This window comes from Cherax quadricarinatus, chromosome 6 (assembly GCF_038502225.1).
Source record: "Cherax quadricarinatus isolate ZL_2023a chromosome 6, ASM3850222v1, whole genome shotgun sequence".
In the NCBI taxonomy this organism is placed as follows: Eukaryota; Metazoa; Arthropoda; class Malacostraca; order Decapoda; family Parastacidae; genus Cherax; species Cherax quadricarinatus.
In genome coordinates, this window is record NC_091297.1 from 21,483,731 (window position 1) to 21,503,329 (window position 19,599).

The 19,599-nt window shown below is 41.9% G+C and overlaps 1 protein-coding gene across 1 annotated transcript in view; it reads right to left on the reverse strand.

The window, feature by feature from the left end:
- RpL3 (ribosomal protein L3) overlaps positions 1–19,599 on the reverse strand; it is a 48,816-nt gene that overhangs the window by 1,087 nt on the left and 28,130 nt on the right. Inside the window, exons 4-6 of the mRNA XM_070080958.1 lie at positions 17,604–17,739; positions 10,446–10,632; positions 1,983–2,185 (exon numbers count right to left, since the gene is read on the reverse strand). Coding sequence (XP_069937059.1) covers positions 1,983–2,185; positions 10,446–10,632; positions 17,604–17,739 — 526 coding nt within the window. The remainder of the gene's footprint in view (positions 1–1,982; positions 2,186–10,445; positions 10,633–17,603; positions 17,740–19,599) is intronic.

Below are 19,599 nucleotides of genomic sequence, written 5' to 3' on the forward strand. Positions count from 1 at the left end.
GAAGATGTTGAGAATTTGTTGGAAGTGTGGATCAATGAAAAACAATTAGCAGGAGAGTGTTAAGCAGTGGATAATTTGTGAAAAGGCAAGGCAGTTGCATACCGATCTCAAAGAAAATGCCTGCAACGAGTGCTGATGTTAGTGAATTTAAGGCCAGCAAAGGCTGATTTGAGAGATTTAAGAAGAGTAGTTGCATACACAGTGTGGAAAGGCATGGCGAGGCTGCCAGTTCTGACAAACATGCAGCTGAAAAATTTGTGAAGGAATTCAAGGACTATGTAGAGGCTGAAGGATTTATCCCCCAACAAAGTGTTCAATTATGACAAAACAGGCTTCTTTTGAAAGAAAATGACAAGAGGACCTACATCATGCAGAAGCAAACGGCACTTCCAGGACAAGCTTATAAAGGACAGGCTAACTCTCATGTTCTGTGGTAATGCTAGTAGGGATTTCAAAGTGAAGCCTTTACTGGTCAATCACTGAAAATCCCAGTGTTCAAGAAAAACAGTGTCACCAAGAGTAAACTGTATGTGATGTGGAAGGCTAACAGCAAAGCATGGGTCACAAGGGAAATTTTCCTTGATTGGTTTAATGAAGTGTTTGGCCCGAGTGTGAAGAAATACCTCCTGGAAGAAAAATTGCCCCTCAAGTGCCTCCTGGTAATGGACAATGCTCCTGCTCATCCTCCAGACCTGGATGACCAAATGGTGGAGTAGTTTAGTTTCATCACAGTGAAGTTCTTGCCCCCTAATATCACTCCTCTCATACAGCCCATGGACCAGCAGATCATTTCATACTTCAAAAGTCTGTACACCAAAGCAATGTTTCAAAGGTGCTTTGATGTGACCTCAAGACACTCAACTGACCCTAAGTTCTGGAAAGATCACTTCAATACCCTCCATTGCATAGGCCTTATAGAAAAGACTTAGCAGGGAGTGACTTCCAGGACAATGAACTCTGCTTGGAGAAAACTGTGGCCACATTGTGTCAACAAAGATTTTGAAGGGTTTGAGGCTGACCCTGACAACCCTATGCCAGTTGTGCAATCTATTGTGGCATTGGGGAATTCCATGGGGTTGGATGCAAGTGGCCAGGATGTGGAAGAGTTGGAGGAGGACCACAGTCAAGAGCTAACCACTGAAGAGCTACAAGACCTTCATCTGCAACAGCAAGAGCACAGCTCAGGAAACTGCTTGAGAGGAGGAGGAGGAAGAGATGGAAGGTGCCTTTTTCAAAGCTTAGGGACATTTGCTCAAAGTGAAGCGAGGTGCAAACGTTTATGGAGGAACATCACCCAGACAAAACTGTTGCAAGCAGTGTCAGCAACATGTACAATGACAATGTCTTGTTCCATTTGAGGCAAATTTTAAAGAAATGCCAGAAACAGAGCTGTCTGGAACAATTTCTTGAGCAACAGGGGTCCAGCGACTCAAGCTGGTCCTAGTGGAATTAAAAAACAAAGGGGAGTAACCCCAAATAAGGACTTGGTACCTGAAGTCTTCATGTAAGGGAATTCCCCTTCCAAACAAGTGTTACTTCTCCATCCTCGCCCCTCCTCCTGTCTTCCATACACTAACAAGAGTCTTCAATAAAGGTAAAGTGTGATATTATTCTTCTTTTATACTTGATTTCTCATTCTTTTCTGTGTGTAAATCTATAATTAATGTAACAAAAAAAAAAATTGTTAATACTTTTGGGTGTTTAGAACGGATTAATTGGATTTACATTATTTCTTACGGGAAAAATTGTTTCAGCATTTGTGAATTCTGACTTTCGGCAGACTCTCTGGGACGGATTAATCACGAAACTTGGGGGTCCACTGTATACTGTATATATGGGACACTTATTTTCGATAAACAACTGCAATTACTAAACCAAGCTTTAACAGCCAAAATTCTCAAACTACTCTACGATCAAATTTTTAAAAAAGGAAAGAGGCGGCAGCCAATAAGATTACAATTTCAACATCTCTCAGAACTTGCCTTTCCATCCTTGGTGTGAATACCTTGACCAATGCGATAGATCTTTTTGTTCATTTCAGTGCGGTGGTGGTAACCTTTCTGGCCAGCACGTGCAACTGTGAATTGAACTCTACTTGGATGCCATGCTCCAATGCAGGCAACTTTCCTAAGACCTTTGTGGGTTTTCCGTGGCAGCTTCTTTGTATGCCACCTAGACGTTACTCCTGTTGGAAGTCAAATCTTTAGAACAGATATTATATATTTAATGTCTCAATCACATCATCATCATCAGAAGGAAGGCAGCCGAGTATCAGCAGATGAACTCTGAGCAGCTAATCATCAAAGAATATACATACATGAACTTCACCATTCCAGTACACGAAACTTTTACACGCTGGTAGTTTCCCACAAAGTCGACGGAAAAAAATCCACCACAATTCACACTATCACTGTTTTCGCAGAGGCATGCAGATACAGACAGTTTAAATGTCACTAAACAAAAAACATCCCAAACCACTCCTTGAAAGCGTAGGAATTGTACCTTTCACCTCCAGGACTACTCCGGTTAACAGGTTCCCCTGAATCTCTTCACAAAATATTACCTTGCTCACACCCAAGGGATGAGTACTCATCCAGGCAGTTTGGTCATTTGGAGGATGGACATGAATAGGGTAAGTGAATATATCTTGTGGTAGAAAGCAGAAGTATGGGGTTATTCCAGGCATGGTTGGGGGAGGGAGGGGATAAATATCACTTTGAATGCTAGGGGTTGGAATGCCCAGAAAACTTGAGAGAACATGTTAGTGAATGGGGACAAGCTGCTGGTGTATGAGCAAGGTAAGATTTATGAAGGGTTTCAGAAAAATCAGTTAACCAGACTGGCTCTGGAGGCAGGAAAGGTACAGCTAACCAGTTTCTGCAATTCCTTCATAATTTTTAAACCTTCCTCTCACTCCAAAATCATATAGAAAACCCTATGGTCTCCATTCACCTTATCTCCTCATCTAACAAACAAGCCTGCTGGATGCTCAAGCCTCCCTTACCCCCTTCCTCCAACCCCTCCTAAGACTACCCCTGCTACCCCACATTTATACACCCTCTGTCATCCTATCCCTTTCCATTCTCTGCATGCCCAATGTTTACTATTAATTCATCCATGCTATGGACTGTACAAGTGACTGCATGAAGCAAGCAGTGAGTCTGGCTAATAAGTCCTTGATCCACCAGGCCAGGTCTAGGGCAAGGTTGTACAGATATTACCCTCCTAAATCCATCCATGAACCTTATCACCATCGTGACATCATGCATCACCGTAAAGTCCTATTTAACTAGGAAATAAATACCCCCTACCTCCTCGAAATAACTGAAGTGGAGACTTTTGTGGCAAACTTTTTAAAATTCTTGTTTTAAAGTGAAATTTTTCAAAGCAGATTAAGATAAAATAAATAAATAATCAAATAATGATTGATTGTGTTTCAAGACTGAACAGGAACTGTTTCAAGGTGTGATATTTCTTGAAACATGGAGAAAGGCATAGCGGCATATCAAACAACCAGGAAAGGTATGTGGTGGCATCCCAGCTGTGGGTAGTGACATGTAGAGTTGGTAGGGTAACTGGTGGTGGAAAGTGATGCTGTATGTACTACTGGCAGAACACACGGTTATGTGATTTTGGCAGGGCAACTGGTATAATGGTGTCAAGGTTGCTGGTGGTGACATGTGGTGTTAGGGCAGCTGGTGGTGTTATGTTGAGAGGGCACCAGGTGGTTTTCAAGGGTGCTGATAATACATGTGGTGTTAGCAGGGTACATGGAGGTGTAACTAGTGTTGGTAGGGTAGCTGGAGGTGTAACATATGCTGCAGGGTGATGTCTGGGTTGTGTGTTCGGGTTACCGGAGGTGCATCGTGCGAGATGTTTATATTTCATCAGAATTGTTTCTCACCATCACACACACCAAGTGGAACCCTGGTTTTCGTTTGCCCTGGTTTTGTTGAATTTGGTTTTCAACAACTTTTTTTTGTCAAAATATTGTCCCAGTTATCATTCGTCACCTTGCTTTGTCTGCCGTACGGAACGTGTCCATGTGCCCGTGCCCACACAAAGCATCCCATGCACACATTCTGAGTCAGTTTGGATGGGTTTCTTGTCGAGCGAAAATTACCCTGCACATTCATACAAAACATTTCGTAATAATCGATTGTTTTTTGTGCTTATCGAGTGCCACTGCTAAATAAGCCACCATGGGGGCCAAAGAAAGTTCCTAGTGCCAGCCCTTTGATAAAGAAGGCGAGAAACACAATAGAATTCAAAAAGAACTAACGTGTTGCAAAATTTTGTGGAGAAATATCACTACCACCCTCTCCAAAGGTAGAGGGTGGGAGTGATGGCAAACAATTGAAGATGTTGAGATGATGATGGTGCGGATCAACAAAAAACAGTTAGCGGGAGATAGAGTTGTGGAGGCGATAATTTGCGAAAAGGAAAGGCAGTTACATGCGGATCTCGCAAAGAATATTCCAATAAGTCTTCAATAAAGGTAAAACTGATTTAAATGTTCATTTATCCATTAAAATTAGTGCTTTATATTTATTTTTCATTGTTTTCTGTATGTAAAACTATATTATCTATAAAATGTACTTTTGGTTAATATATTTGAGTGTCTGGAACGGATTAATTGGATTTACATTATTATGGGAAATATTGCTTTAGTTTTTGTTGAATTTGGTTTTCATCAGACTCTGGAACGAATTAAAAATGAAAACCAAGGTTCCACTGTACTTTCTAGCCAGAAAAATAGTTGACAATTTTAAATTTTATCTTTCCTTCCCCTCTGCTGTCTCAGCAACTTGAATGTTTTTATTCTTTGGTCTGAAGTGCCCAACAACACAAAACCAGAGACAAAATTAAAAGCAGGAAATATCAGGCATAGGGCATATCACATACAACATTGTCTAAATAGATGTACAGTATAAACACACAGTTGCAGTGCTAATTTTTTTTCTAATTTGATTATCAAAAGTTTTGCATTTCACTATCACACTTTAGCTGTGCTTCAATTAGATAATTTATAACTTAACTGCTGTTAATAACCTACATCCTATTTCTTACATGCATCTGCCACATAGCTCTTGATTATTGCATACCTAAATGATATATATTAGAGCCGATTTCCTCTATTCTGTTTATTACGATATACAATATACTACAATATTTTGAGGAATTGTTAAATGTTGATGAAGATAGGGAAGCTGTGATTTCGTGTATAGGGCAAGAAGGAATAACATCTTGTAGGAGTGAGGAAGAGCCAGTTGTGAGTGTGGGGGAAGTTCGTGAGGCAGTAGGTAAAATGAAAGGGGGTAAGGCAGCCGGGATTGATGGGATAAAGATAGAAATGTTAAAAGCAGGTGGGGATATAGTTTTGGAGTGGTTGGTGCAATTATTTAATAAATGTATAGAAGAGGGTAAGGTACCTAGGGATTGGCAGAGAGCATGCATAGTTCCTTTGTATAAAGGCGAAGGGGATAAAAGAGAGTGCAAAAATTATAGGGGGATAAGTCTGCTGAGTATACCTGGTAAAGTGTATGGTAGAGTTATTATTGAAAGAATTAAGAGTAAGATGGAGAATAGGATAGCAGATGAACAAGGAGGCTTTAGGAAAGGTAGGGGGTGTGTGGACCAGGTGTTTACAGTGAAACATATAAGTGAACAGTATTTAGATAAGGCTAAAGAGGTCTTTGTGGCATTTATGGATTTGGAAAAGGCGTATGACAGGGTGGATAGGGGGGCAATGTGGCAGATGTTGCAAGTGTATGGTGTAGGAGGTAGGTTACTGAAAGCAGTGAAGAGTTTTTACGAGGATAGTGAGGCTCAAGTTAGAGTATGTAGGAAAGAGGGAAATTATTTCCCAGTAAAAGTAGGCCTTAGACAAGGATGTGTGATGTCACCGTGGTTGTTTAATATATTTATAGATGGGGTTGTAAGAGAAGTAAATGCGAGGGTCTTGGCAAGAGGCGTGGAGGTAAAAGATAAAGAATCACACACAAAGTGGGAGTTGTCACAGCTGCTCTTTGCTGATGACACTGTGCTCTTGGGAGATTCTGAAGAGAAGTTGCAGAGATTGGTGGATGAATTTGGTAGGGTGTGCAAAAGAAGAAAATTAAAGGTGAATACAGGAAAGAGTAAGGTTATGAGGATAACAAAAAGATTAGGTGATGAAAGATTGAATATCAGATTGGAGGGAGAGAGTATGGAGGAGGTGAATGTATTCAGATATTTGGGAGTGGACGTGTCAGCGGATGGGTCTATGAAAGATGAGGTGAATCATAGAATTGATGAGGGAAAAAGAGTGAGTGGTGCACTTAGGAGTCTGTGGAGACAAAGAACTTTGTCCTTGGAGGCAAAGAGGGGAATGTATGAGAGTATAGTTTTACCAACGCTCTTATATGGGTGTGAAGCATGGGTGATGAATGTTGCAGCGAGGAGAAGGCTGGAGGCAGTGGAGATGTCATGTCTGAGGGCAATGTGTGGTGTGAATATAATGCAGAGAATTCGTAGTTTGGAAGTTAGGAGGAGGTGCGGGATTACCAAAACTGTTGTCCACAGGGCTGAGGAAGGGTTGTTGAGGTGGTTTGGATATGTAGAGAGAATGGAGCGAAACAGAATGACTTCAAGAGTGTATCAGTCTGTAGTGGAAGGAAGGCGGGGTAGGGGTCGGCCTAGGAAAGGTTGGAGAGAGGGGGTAAAGGAGGTTTTGTGTGCGAGGGGCTTGGACTTCCAGCAGGTATGCATGAGCGTGTTTGATAGGAGTGAATGGAGACAAATGGTTTTTAATACTTGACGTGCTGTTGGAGTGTGAGCAAAGTAACATTTATGAAGGGGTTCAGGGAAACCGGCAGGCCGGACTTGAGTCCTGGAGATGGGAAGTACAGTGCCTGCACTCTGAAGGAGGGGTGTTAATGTTGCAGTTTAAAAACTGTAGTGTAAAGCACCCTTCTGGCAAGACAGTGATGGAGTGAATGATGGTGAAAGTTTTTCTTTTTCGGGCCACCCTGCCTTGGTGGGAATCGGCCAGTGTGATAATAAAAAAATACAATATACTACTGTATAAACATTTAAAAATATACCAGAAATGTTATAAATGGTGCAAAGGTAACATTAAAACAATATCAAAGATGGTTTACACAAACCTACCATTATAGTATGCTCCTCACTAGCAACAAATTCGTTTATCGACGTGGCCTTAGGAACAGAATTCCGTCGTTGAAGAAAGGCTGTACACACAATATACAAATTGATGGTGATGGGGGGTGGGGTTGGGGGGCAAGGTGGGTGGTGTACCGAGGCATTTGTGGAGACTATCCATGGAGACATAAAAGGGGAGTGTACGAAAATAACGAATGTTGCAGCACGGCAGTAGCCAAAGGTAGTGTCTGAGGGCAATGTGTGGTGTAAATAAGCAGAGAATTCATAGCTTGAAAATTAGTGGGTGGTGGGGGGGGGGGGGGGGTTACAAAAAGTACAGACAACCCGCACACAAAAGAATGAAACTTATGACATTTTGGTCCGACTTAAACCTTTAACCCTTTGACTGTCGAGACCCCCAAATCCTGAAGTTTCTCTGTTGCATAATATTTGCGAAAAAAAAAATTCTTATGAAATGATAGAGAATCTTTTCCCTATGACAATGACACCAAAAGTACGAAATCTGATGAAAAACTAATGGAATTACGCTCTCGGCGATATATACAGTGGAACCCAGAGTTTCAAACTGCTCCCAACCCGACCAATTATGCAAGTGTATTTTTGGGGGTCTGAAATGGACTAATCTAATTTACATTATTCCTTATGGGAAAAAATTATTTCAGTAACTGCACTTGAACAGCCTTCTGGAACGAAGAAAGTTCAAAACTCAGGGTACCACTGTATACGCATTGGCGATTTTGCCTACTTTGAGCCCTATTTTCGGCCAATTACATTGTTTCAGTCGACCAAACTCGCATCTATTTTTTTAGAACTCCATTTGTTCTATCAATTGAGTACAAGAAACCACCCATTTACCAATTTCAACTACCCAATTAAAGTCGTCAGAAATTGGCAAATTTCATACAAATTAAAAATTTTAGAATGCCAATTTCAAAATAGGGTCCAGAATAAACAACACAGACATTCCTGGCACTAAACATTTTCTCTGTTCATTAGTCATGTCTCCAGGCCCCTCTTATATTACTCTTGCTTTCTATTTTGAATTTTTATTCACACAAAAAAAGGTTTACTGTTATGAAGACTACTGCATTATTGTTATAATTGTATAAATAATGTCAACCCATTCGTGACTGTGTATCAGAATGGCTAGTTGGACACTTATTGGACGGTGACGCCATTTGTTTACTCTTGAACATTGGCAAAATCGAACATTTCTGCTACTTTGAGCTTAATTTCAAGGTACTTTTCATCGTGAAACCAATCAAAATCATCTCTATTTCTGTAATGTCTTTCATTCTATCAAATGAGACCAAGAAAAACGAGAATACAACCATAAATACTATACGAAAATACACCCCAAAGTCGGCATTTTAATCCAAAAAGTCGAAGTTTTTTCTCATTATGCACTGTGCTGCAGGATTTTTTACACTGCACACTAACCACACAGACCCATTCTCTCACATGTGGGCCTACCAGCTTTCTCCCACTAAAATTTTGGCGTATTAATATGTTAAAAACACTGGCTCGTGAGACGTATTTATACGACACCGACAGTCAAAGGCTTAACTTATCAGACGAAATGTCATCAAAAGTTTCGTTCTCCCACGTGTGGGTTATTCGTGTATTGTTCCAGTCATGGTATTGTGCTTTTTTTTAATTTCCACTGAAAGTCTTATCCAAAGGCCTTAGAGGTTGAGGTTGGACATTTAGAGAGGATTTAACAAGAGGACAACTTGAAGGGTGTACTATAAATCTGTAGGAAGGAAGGTGAGGTATGGGTTGCACTAGGGAAGGTTAGAGGGGAGGAGGCAAAGGAAGTTTTGCATGCGAGGGGCTTAAACATCAAGCAGATGTGTGTGAGCATGTTCGATAGGAGCAAGTAGAGGCAAATAGATTTTGGAAACTTCAGCTGTCACTGCAAGCAAGGTAACATTTATAAAGGGATTCAGGGAAACTGATAGTGAATGAAAGGTAAACATGCTAATTGTTCAAGGATTTGCTCCTAACCATACAGAAGTTTGAAAATTTGAAGCTGATTGGCTGAGGTGTTTGAGCTGAGAGTAAAATAAAATCTAAAAGCTAGAGGAGGGAAGGGGGAGGAATTCAGGCAGACCTCCTAAAGGTACCCACCATTCAGGGATACCAATAAATTATACATTCCCAGAGGGGGGTTCCTTGAAGTGGTTGATAAAAACCCTTTCAAGATTTTCATCTATAATTTGAAAACAATTTATAACCTTGTGTATGTTCGAGAAATGTTCGAATCTATTTTGAAATAGGTAGGTGCCAATCTGCCATTATTATTAAAGAATACTAGTTTTCATGGAATAATTTGCAATGTTTTAGCCAATCAGCTTCAAGTCTTCAATGCTGATAACGTGACAATGAAACCAAGGAGCTTCAAATTGAAAGTACTAGTGTATTTTGGGGTACTGGTACAGTAACTACAGAATACCCATTCTCACTGGCTTTAATCTTTCAAAGCTTGTGTAATTTAGTGGAAGGTGCTAATTGGTTTTGGGCACCACTGCCATTTTCTTATCTATGAAATTAAGATATTAGTTTCCACGAGAATCTTAATACCCCCTATAATTAGTATCAAATCTTAGGTGTTGATATTAAATGGCAAGAAGTTACACCTAACTCTACTATTATTACATTGAGGTAAAGGAGGCTAGGCTTGAGAGATACAGAGATGGCTTTTGCAGATCTTGCACCAATCTGATCAGTATTTGATGTCTAAAACATTTAAAACCACATTTGAAAATTCTGCCCTATCATTTTAAAGGATTACAACTAAACTTTTACAACTACATACGAGGTCTATGTAGAGGAAAAACCAACCCTTGCATTAAAAAAAAAAAAAAAGGCAGGTACTGCATTATACATGTTACATCACATACCTTGGGGGAAAGAATGTAATTAGGCTTTACTTCAATACAACTGTTCCTTAAAAGAATATATCAACAATAACCTGTTATTTACTACAATAAAGTATTCCAATTCATACACAACAAATTATACAAGCTACAGATTATTCAGAACCTACTGACCGCTTAGAGCTGTAATACGTAACCTTAGTCACAGTTCTCACGCAAATTGTATTTGTGGGAAAGTACTAAAACCACTGATGGAATATGAATCAATGCAAAGATGGCACATCCAATTAACTCAACACAACCCTTCACCTGCATCAACCCCCTTGAACCTACTTAAAAACTTAGTAAATCTGAAGAGACTGGCATGGGATACTTAAGTTTTAACTCAACGATGGCACTTACCCTTAACACCTTTGCCCTTTGTCACACCAATGATATCAACCATCTCATCCTGGGCAAAAACATTTGAAACAGGTACTTGCTTCTCGAAGTGAGATACAGCCCAGTCAACTTTATCTGCAATTGTTCCTCCATTAAGTTGGATCTCCATGATATGGGCCTTCTTTTGCCTCTTTTTGAGGATTTTTATCTGAAAGGAAAGAAAATATAGTGAGTTTCTTAAGGGACCAGGAAAGTGCTATCTGGTAGCTAAAGCTCTCGCTTCACACAGCCAGGGTAGAAACCTTGGGCATGTTTCTCTACACCTGTTGTCTATGTTCACCCATCAGTAAATGGGTACCTGGATGTTAGTTGACTGGTGTGGGTCACATCCTGGAACACTGACCTAATTTGCCTGAAATGCTCAGTATAACAAGGGGCTTTCTATATAGTAGTATGTCATTGATATCAGCTAGGCCTGTATACCATGTACAGTGGAACCTCAAATTTCGAACGTATCACTTATGGAACTCTTCGAAAATAGAACGCTTTTTTCGAACCAACTTTGTCCCTATTATCGAACTTGCCCCCTATTTTCAAACCGCTGGGTACCGGACCTGTCCGGCAGCCTGCTCTGTCCGCGTCCCCATGCAGGCGCTGAGAGCCAGTCTGGTTTTGTTGATGCTTGAGTGAACACTAGCCAGCACTCTCATTCAAACATTTTACGATTATTTCACTTTGTTTAGTGCTTGTGGGACTGAAATAAGCTACAATGGGCCCAAAGAAACTTGCTAGTGGTACCCCTGTGATAAAGAAAGTGAGAAATGCCATAGATGTGAAGGAAATAATACAGAAGTGGAATGATGTCCAAATGTTTGTGGAGAAGTAGCACCCTGACCAACCTGAAACAAGCCATCTTTGCAACAAGTTCAGTAACAGAACAATGTCCCATTTGAGGGAAATCTTAGAGGCACCAGAAACAGAGAACTGTGGATAGTTATTTTGTGAGACAGGGGTCCAGTGACTCAAGCTGGTCCTAGTGGCATTAAGTTTGATATTTGAGGTTCCACTGTACATTTTTTTTTTTCAACAAGTCAGCCGTTTCCCACCAAGGCACGGAGACCCAAGAAAGAAAATACTTTCATCATTATTCAACACTTTCACCTCACTCATACCGTCTTTGCAGAGGTGCTCAGATACGACAGTTTAGAAGTCCCTCCAAACTTATACCTTTGAAGAGTTTCGAGAGTTTATCTACTCTGAGCCCGGCCATGGGCCAGGCTCGTCTGGTGCTTGCCTGGTCAACCAGGCTGTTGCTGCTAGAGGCCTGCTGCCCCACATATCCATCACAGCCTGGTAGATATGGCACCTGGTGAAGATACCTGTCCAGTTTCCTCTTGAAGACTTCTACACTTGTTCCAGCCATGTTTCTGATATCTTATGGTAAGATGTTGAATGGTCTGAGACCCTGGATATTGATAGTGTTCCCTTATTGTCCTCACTGCACCCTTGCTCCTCACTGGGCTTATTTTACACTTCCTCCCATATCTCTCACTCCAGTACGTTATGGCAATGTGCAGATTTGGGACCAGGCCCTCGAGTATTTTCCAGGTATATATTATCATGCATCTCTCTCTCCTCCCAAACCCCTCCTTTAAAGTGCAGGCACTGTACTTCCCATTTCCAGGATTCAAACCATACCCCGGCCGGGATTGAACCCGCGGTCAGTCTCAAAACTCCAGCCCGTCGCGTTAGCCACTAGACCAGCTAGCCACAATAAGATTCGTCCAACTAGGTATATTTCTACACCATAGGAAGGTTAGCACAGGCACCACTGTGACCACAAATGCAAGTTTTTACAGACGAATCTCCAGCTAGCGTGGCCGTGACGAACTCCAGCTCAAGTCCCTTCACTGCCGTCAACATGACTCACAAAATCGTTAGCCTGTGGCTAACGCGACGGGCTGGAGTTTTGAGACTCTCTGACTGCGGGTTCAATCCCGGCCGGGGTATGGTTTGTTTGCAATCGTGTCATTACGATTTCGTGAGTCATGTTGACAGCAGTGAAGGGACTTGAGCTAGAGTTCGTCACGGCCACGCTAGCTGGAGATTCGTCTGTAAAAACTTGCATTTGTGGTCACAGTGGTGCCTGTGCTAACCTTCCTATGGTGTAGAAATATACCTAGTTGGACAAATCTTATTGTGGCTAGCTGGTCTAGTGGCTAACGCGACGGGCTGGAGTTTTGAGACTCTCTGACCACGGGTTCAATCCTGGCCGGGGTATGGTTTGTTTGCAATCGTGTCATTACGATTTCGTGAGTCCAGGACTCAATACTGGTTAACTGGCTTCCCTAAATCCCTTCACTAAATATTACCCTGCTCACACTTTCAATAGCTCGTCAAGTCCCAAAAACCATTCGTCTCCATCAACTCCTGTCTAACATGCTCACACACACTTGCTGGAAGTCCAAGCCCCTCACCCACAAAACCTCATTTACCCCCTCCCTCCAACCTTTCCAAGGATGACCCCTACTTGTCCTTCCTTTCCCTACGGATTTATACACTCCAAGTCATTCAACTAATTCATTCTCTCTAAATGACCAAACCACCTCAACTCTTCAGCCCTGAGTAATACTTTTAGTAACTCAACACCTCCTAATTTCCACACTCCGAATTCTCTGCATAATATTTACATCACACATTGCCTCCAGCCATCTCCTCACTGCAGCATTTACAACCCAAGCTTCACACCCACCTAAGTGTTGGTACCACTATACTTTCATACATTCCCATCCTTGCCTCCACAGATAACGTTTTTTTTGTCTCCACAGTTACCTCAATGCACCACTCGCTTTTTCCTTTATCAATTCTATGGTTAACCTTATCCTTCATAAACCCATCTGCTGACAAGTCAACTGCCAAATATCTGAAAATGTTCACTTCTTCCATACTCCCTCTCTTCAATGTGATATCCAATTTTTCTTTATCTAAATTGTTTGATACCCTCATCACTTTACTCTTATCTAGGTTCACTTTCAACTTTCTACCTTTACACCCTCCCAAACTCACCCACTAACCTTCGCAACTTTTCTTTAGAATCTCCGATAAGCACAATATCATCAGGAAAAAGTAGCTGTCAACTCCCATTTTGTAGTTGATTCCCCATAATTTAATCCCACCCCTCTCCCGAACACCCTAGCATTAACTTCTTTTACAACCCCATCTATAAATATATTAAACAACCATGGTGACATTACACATCCGTCTAAGACCTACTTTTACCGGGAAGTAGTCTCCCTCTCTCCTACATACCCTAACCTGAGCCTCACTATCCTAAAAACTCTACAGCATTTAGTAACTTACTACCTATTTCATACACTTGCAACATCTGCCACACTGTTCCCCTATCCACTATCATATGCATTTTCTAAATCCATAAATGCAATGAAAACTTCCTTACCTTTATCTAAATACTGTTCACATATATGTTTCAATGTAAACACTTGATCTACATATCCCCTACCCACTCTAAAGCCTCCTTGCTCATCTGCAAACCTACTGTCTGTCTCAGCTCGAATTCTTTCAATAATAATTCTACAGTACACTTTACCTGGTATACTCAGTACACTTATTCCCCTATAATTTTTACGATCTCTTTTGTCCCCCTTCCCTTTATATACAAAAATACCAACCACTCCAACACTATCCCCCCCTGCTTTTAACATTTCTGTCATGATCCCTCAGTTCCAGCTGCTTTACCGTAACCCTTGACCAGTGCACGAAATTGCCACCTCCCTTTCTTCATGGACATTTAAAAGTCCCTCAAAATATTCCTGCCATTTTACCCAATACCTCCAGCTCCCCATCTACTAACTCCCCTACTGTTTTTAACTGAAATCCATTCGTTCCCTAGGCTTTCTTAATTTATCTCACTCCAAAATTTTTTCTTATTTTCAGCAAAATTTCTTGACAAGTGTCTCTCCCACTATCATCTGCTCTCCTTTTGCACTCTCTCACCACTCTTCACCTTTCTTTTACTCTCTATACACTCTGCTCTTCTTACAACATTCTGCTTTGAAAAAACCTCTCATAAGCTACCTTTTTCTATCACACCCTTTACTTCATTCCACCAATCACTCCTCTTTCCTCCCGTACCCACCCTCCTATAGCCACAAACTTCTGCCCCGCATTCTAATAATGCATTCTTAAAACTATCCCAACCCTCTTCATCCCTGCCCTCCACTACTCATATTTGCATTATCCTACCTTTTTGCTAATAGTTGTTTACATCTCACCCTAACTTCCTCCTCCCTTAGTTTACACACTTTCACCTCTTACTCTAACTGTAGCTACAACTAAATAATGATCCGATATATCCATTGCCCCTCTATAAACATGCACATCCTGAAGCCTACCCATCAACCTTTTATCCACCAATACATAATCAAAAACTACTTTCATTACATGCTATATCATACCTTGTATACTTATTTATCATTTTTCATAAAATATGTATTACTTATTACCATACCTCTTTCTACACAGCTCAAAGGCTCCCCATTTTCATTTACCCCTGGCACCCCAAAATTACCTACTACTACCTCCACAATATTTTTACCCACTTTAGCATTGAGATCCCCAACCACAAGTACTCCCTCCCTTGGTTCAAAATTCCCCATGCACTTACTCAACATTTCCCAAAATCTCTCCCCCCCCCCCCTCTACACTTCTCTTCTCCAGGTGCATAAGCATCGAACTTAAGCTAAAAGAATCCTTTAGGAGTCAGGAATCGCGGGAAGAACTAAAAGCCATAAATGAAATCGAAAGAAACCCAAAGTATTTCTTCTCCTATGCCAAATCAAAATCGAGAACAACGTCCAGTATTGGGCCCCTACTTAAACAAGATGGGTCCTACACAGATGACAGCAAGGAAATGAGTGAGCTACTCAAGTCCCAATATGACTCAGTTTTTAGCAAGCCGCTAACCAGACTGAGAGTCGAAGATCAAAATGAATTTTTTATGAAGAGAGCCACAAAATTTGATTAACACAAGCCTATCCGATGTTATCCTGACGCCAAATGACTTCGAACAGGCGATAAATGACATGCCCATGCACTCTGCCCCAGGGCCAGACTCATGGAACTCTGTGTTCATCAAGAACTGCAAGAAGCCCCTATCACGAGCCTTTTCCATCCTATGGAGAGGGAGCATGGACACGGGGGTCGTCCCTCAGTTACTAAAAACAACAGACATAGCCCCACTCCACAAAGGGGGCAGTAAAGCAACAGCAAAGAACTACAGACCAATAGCACTAACATCCCATATCATAAAAATCTTTGAAAGGGTCCTAAGAAGCAAGATCACCACCCATCTAGAAACCCATCAGTTACACAACCCAGGGCAACATGGGTTTAGAACAGGTCGCTCCTGTCTGTCTCAACTACTGGATCACTACGACAAGGTCCTAAATGCACTAGAAGACAAAAAGAATGCAGATGTAATATATACAGACTTTGCAAAAGCCTTCGACAAGTGTGACCATGGCGTAATAGCGCACAAAATGCGCGCTAAAGGAATAACAGGAAAAGTTGGTCGATGGATCTATAATTTCCTCACTAACAGAACACAGAGAGTAGTCGTCAACAGAGTAAAGTCCGAGGCAGCTACGGTGAAAAGCTCTGTTCCACAAGGCACAGTACTAGCTCCCATCTTGTTCCTCATCCTCATATCTGACATAGACAAGGATGTCAGCCACAGCACCGTGTCTTCCTTTGCAGATGACACCCGAATCTGCATGACAGTGTCTTCCATTGCAGACACTGCAAGGCTCCAGGCGGACATCAACCAAATCTTTCAGTGGGCTGCAGAAAACAATATGAAGTTCAACGATGAGAAATTTCAATTACTCAGATATGGTAAACATGAGGAAATTAAATCTTCATCAGAGTACAAAACAAATTCTGGCCACAAAATAGAGCGAAACACCAACGTCAAAGACCTGGGAGTGATTATGTCGGAGGATCTCACCTTCAAGGACCATAACATTGTATCAATCGCATCTGCTAGAAAAATGACAGGATGGATAATGAGAACCTTCAAAACTAGGGAGGCCAAGCCCATGATGACACTCTTCAGGTCACTTGTTCTATCTAGGCTGGAATATTGCTGCACTCTAACAGCACCTTTCAAGGCAGGTGAAATTGCCGACCTAGAAAATGTACAGAGAACTTTCACGGCGCGCATAATGGAGATAAAACACCTCAATTACTGGGAGCGCTTGAGGTTTCTAAACCTGTATTCCCTGGAACGCAGGAGGGAGAGATACATGATTATATACACCTGGAAAATCCTAGAGGGACTAGTACCGAACTTGCACACGAAAATCACTCACTACGAAAGCAAAAGACTTGGCAGACGATGCACCATCCCCCCAATGAAAAGCAGGGGTGTCACTAGCACGTTAAGAGACCATACAATAAGTGTCAGGGGACCGAGACTGTTCAACTGCCTCCCAGCACACATAAGGGGGATTACCAACAGACCCCTGGCAGTCTTCAAGCTGGCACTGGACAAGCACCTAAAGGCAGTTCCTGATCAGCCGGGCTGTGGCTCGTACGTTGGTTTGCGTGCAGCCAGCAGCAACAGCCTGGTTGATCAGGCGCTGATCCACCAGGAGGCCTGGTCACAGACCGGGCCGCGGGGGCGTTGACCCCCGAAACTCTCTCCAGGTAAACTCCAGGTAAATAACCCATTTCTCACATCCAACTCTTATTTTACACCACATAATCCTTGCATTTATACATTTACATTCCCTCTTTTCCTGCCATAACTTATCCTTCAACATTATTGCCACCACTCCTTTAGCTCTTACTCTATTTGAAACCCCTGACCTAATCTCATTTATTTCTCCCGACTGAAATTCTCCCACCCCCTTCAGCTTTGTTTCACTTAAAGCCACGACATCCAGCTTCTTCTCATTCATGACATCCACAATTGTCTCTTATTATCCGCACAACATCCATGCACATTCAAACATCCCACTGACGATTTTCTTTTTTCTTGTTACTAAGCTACACGGGAAAAGGGGTTACTAGCCCACTGTTCCCGGCATTTTAGTTGACGTTTACAACACATGGCTTATGGAGGAAAGATTCTTATTATAACATGGACAAGCTACTGACCTGAGTGTGCGCAATAACACGTATACAGCAGCAATACTTCTTCATCTTGGCAAGGTCTCTCTCGATCACTTTTTTGCCAACCTCATCCTGCCACTTCTGCGAGGCATTTGTGAATGCCTTCTTCTTTGACTTGTGCCTGTTGATAGAAAAGTGTGAGGGCCTCTGTCACAAGCAAAGGCTTGGAGGAAGAGACCCACCGCACACAGAGCAGTACCAAGCAAGTACAGTACTCCAAGTGTATAGATTTCAAGTTTATTTTAAACTGACGAGTGTGTGCAATTTAGCCACAGCTCAGATCAATCAAAAATATACCACACCTGAAATCAACAGCAGTCCAATATTCATAGCCAGCTGAAGCTGCCAGAGGAGTAAAGGACTGCCAGTGGAAACAAACAAACTATTAATGAATTTATAGCAAATGTGTAAAAGTACCGTATATTACCAGCCGTAAGTCGCTTTTTTTTTTTTTAAACATTCCCAGAGTTATACTCCCATCTTATGAGTGTATACTACGCCAAAAATTCTCTCAAAATAACAACAGTATGTAAAATAAGAATGAAAGAACACTGCAGTATGCTTAGTGACCTGCGCAGGATAAAAAGGTCCACCTCCAATCCAACCTTACTTGTACAGTGGACCCCCGAATTTCACGAGTCAAGTTTCGTGAATTTCGAGTAATGGCAACTTTGTCAAAATGTACCCTCAAGTTTCGTGATTTGCCTAAAAAATGGCTCTTGTACTGAAAGCATCCAAACGACCGCGCGCACACAAAGGCTCCCACATACCATTCAGAGTCAGTGTGGCATTGTTTCTGGACGAGTGGCCATCACCCCCACGCATTCATATATTTCATAATAATCCACTATTTTTGTGTGTTTGCAACTGCTAAATAAGCCACCATGGGCCCAAAGAAAGCTAGTGCCAGTCCTTTGGTACAGGTGAGAAACATGATAGAATTAAAGAAAGTTAGTAGAAAAATACGAGTGGTGGTGGTAGTGATAGTGGTAAAGGGTGGTAGTGGTTGTGATAGTAGCAGTTGTGGTGGTAGAGGGTGGTAGCCATTGATGGTGGTGGTAGCAGCAGGTGTGATGGCAGTAGAGGGTGGTAGCAGGTATGATGATGGTAGCAGTTGTGATGGTGGTAGAGGGTGGTAGCAGTTGTGGTGGTGGTAGAGGGTGGTAGCAGTTGTGGTGGTGGTAGAGGGTGGTAGCAGTTGTGGTGGTGGTAGAGGGTGGTAGCAGTTGTGGTGGTGGTAGAGGGTGGTAGCAGTTGTGGTGGTGGTAGAGGGTGGTAGCAGTTGTGGTGGTGGTAGAGGGTGGTAGCAGTTGTGGTGGTGGTAGAGGGTGGGAGCAGTTGTGGTGGTGGTAGAGGGTGGTAGCAGTTGTGGTGGTGGTAGAGGGTGGTAGCAGTTGTGGTGGTGGTAGAGAGTGGTAGCAGTTGTGGTGGTGGTAGAGGGTGGTAGCAGTTGTGGTGGTGGTAGAGGGTGGTAGCAGTTGTGATGGTGGTAGCAGTTGTGATGGTGGTAGAGGGTGGTAGTGATTGGGGTAGAGGTCGAGCTGCAAGAGCTCTCTGAACAGTTTTTTTGTGACGGGTCCAGTGACAAGCTGGTCCTAGTGGCATTAAAACACAAAGGGAAGTAGCCCTGGATAAGGGCCTAGTACCTAAAGTCTTTACGGAAAGGGATTCCCCTTCCAAACAATAATGTAACTTCTCCATCCTCTCCCCTCCTCCTGTCTTCCATATATCAACAAGAATCAATAAAGGTAAGTGTGATGTTAATGTTTTATACTTTATTTCTCATTCTTTTCAGTATGTAAATCTATATTTCATCTATAAAAAAATAATTTTTATTAATACTTTTGGGTGTCTGGAATGGAGTAATTGGATTTACATTACTTCTTATGAGGAAAATGGTTTCAAAATTCATGAATTTTGACTTTTAGCAGACTGGAGCGAATTAATCACGAAATTCGGAGGTCCACTGTATATCTGTCCA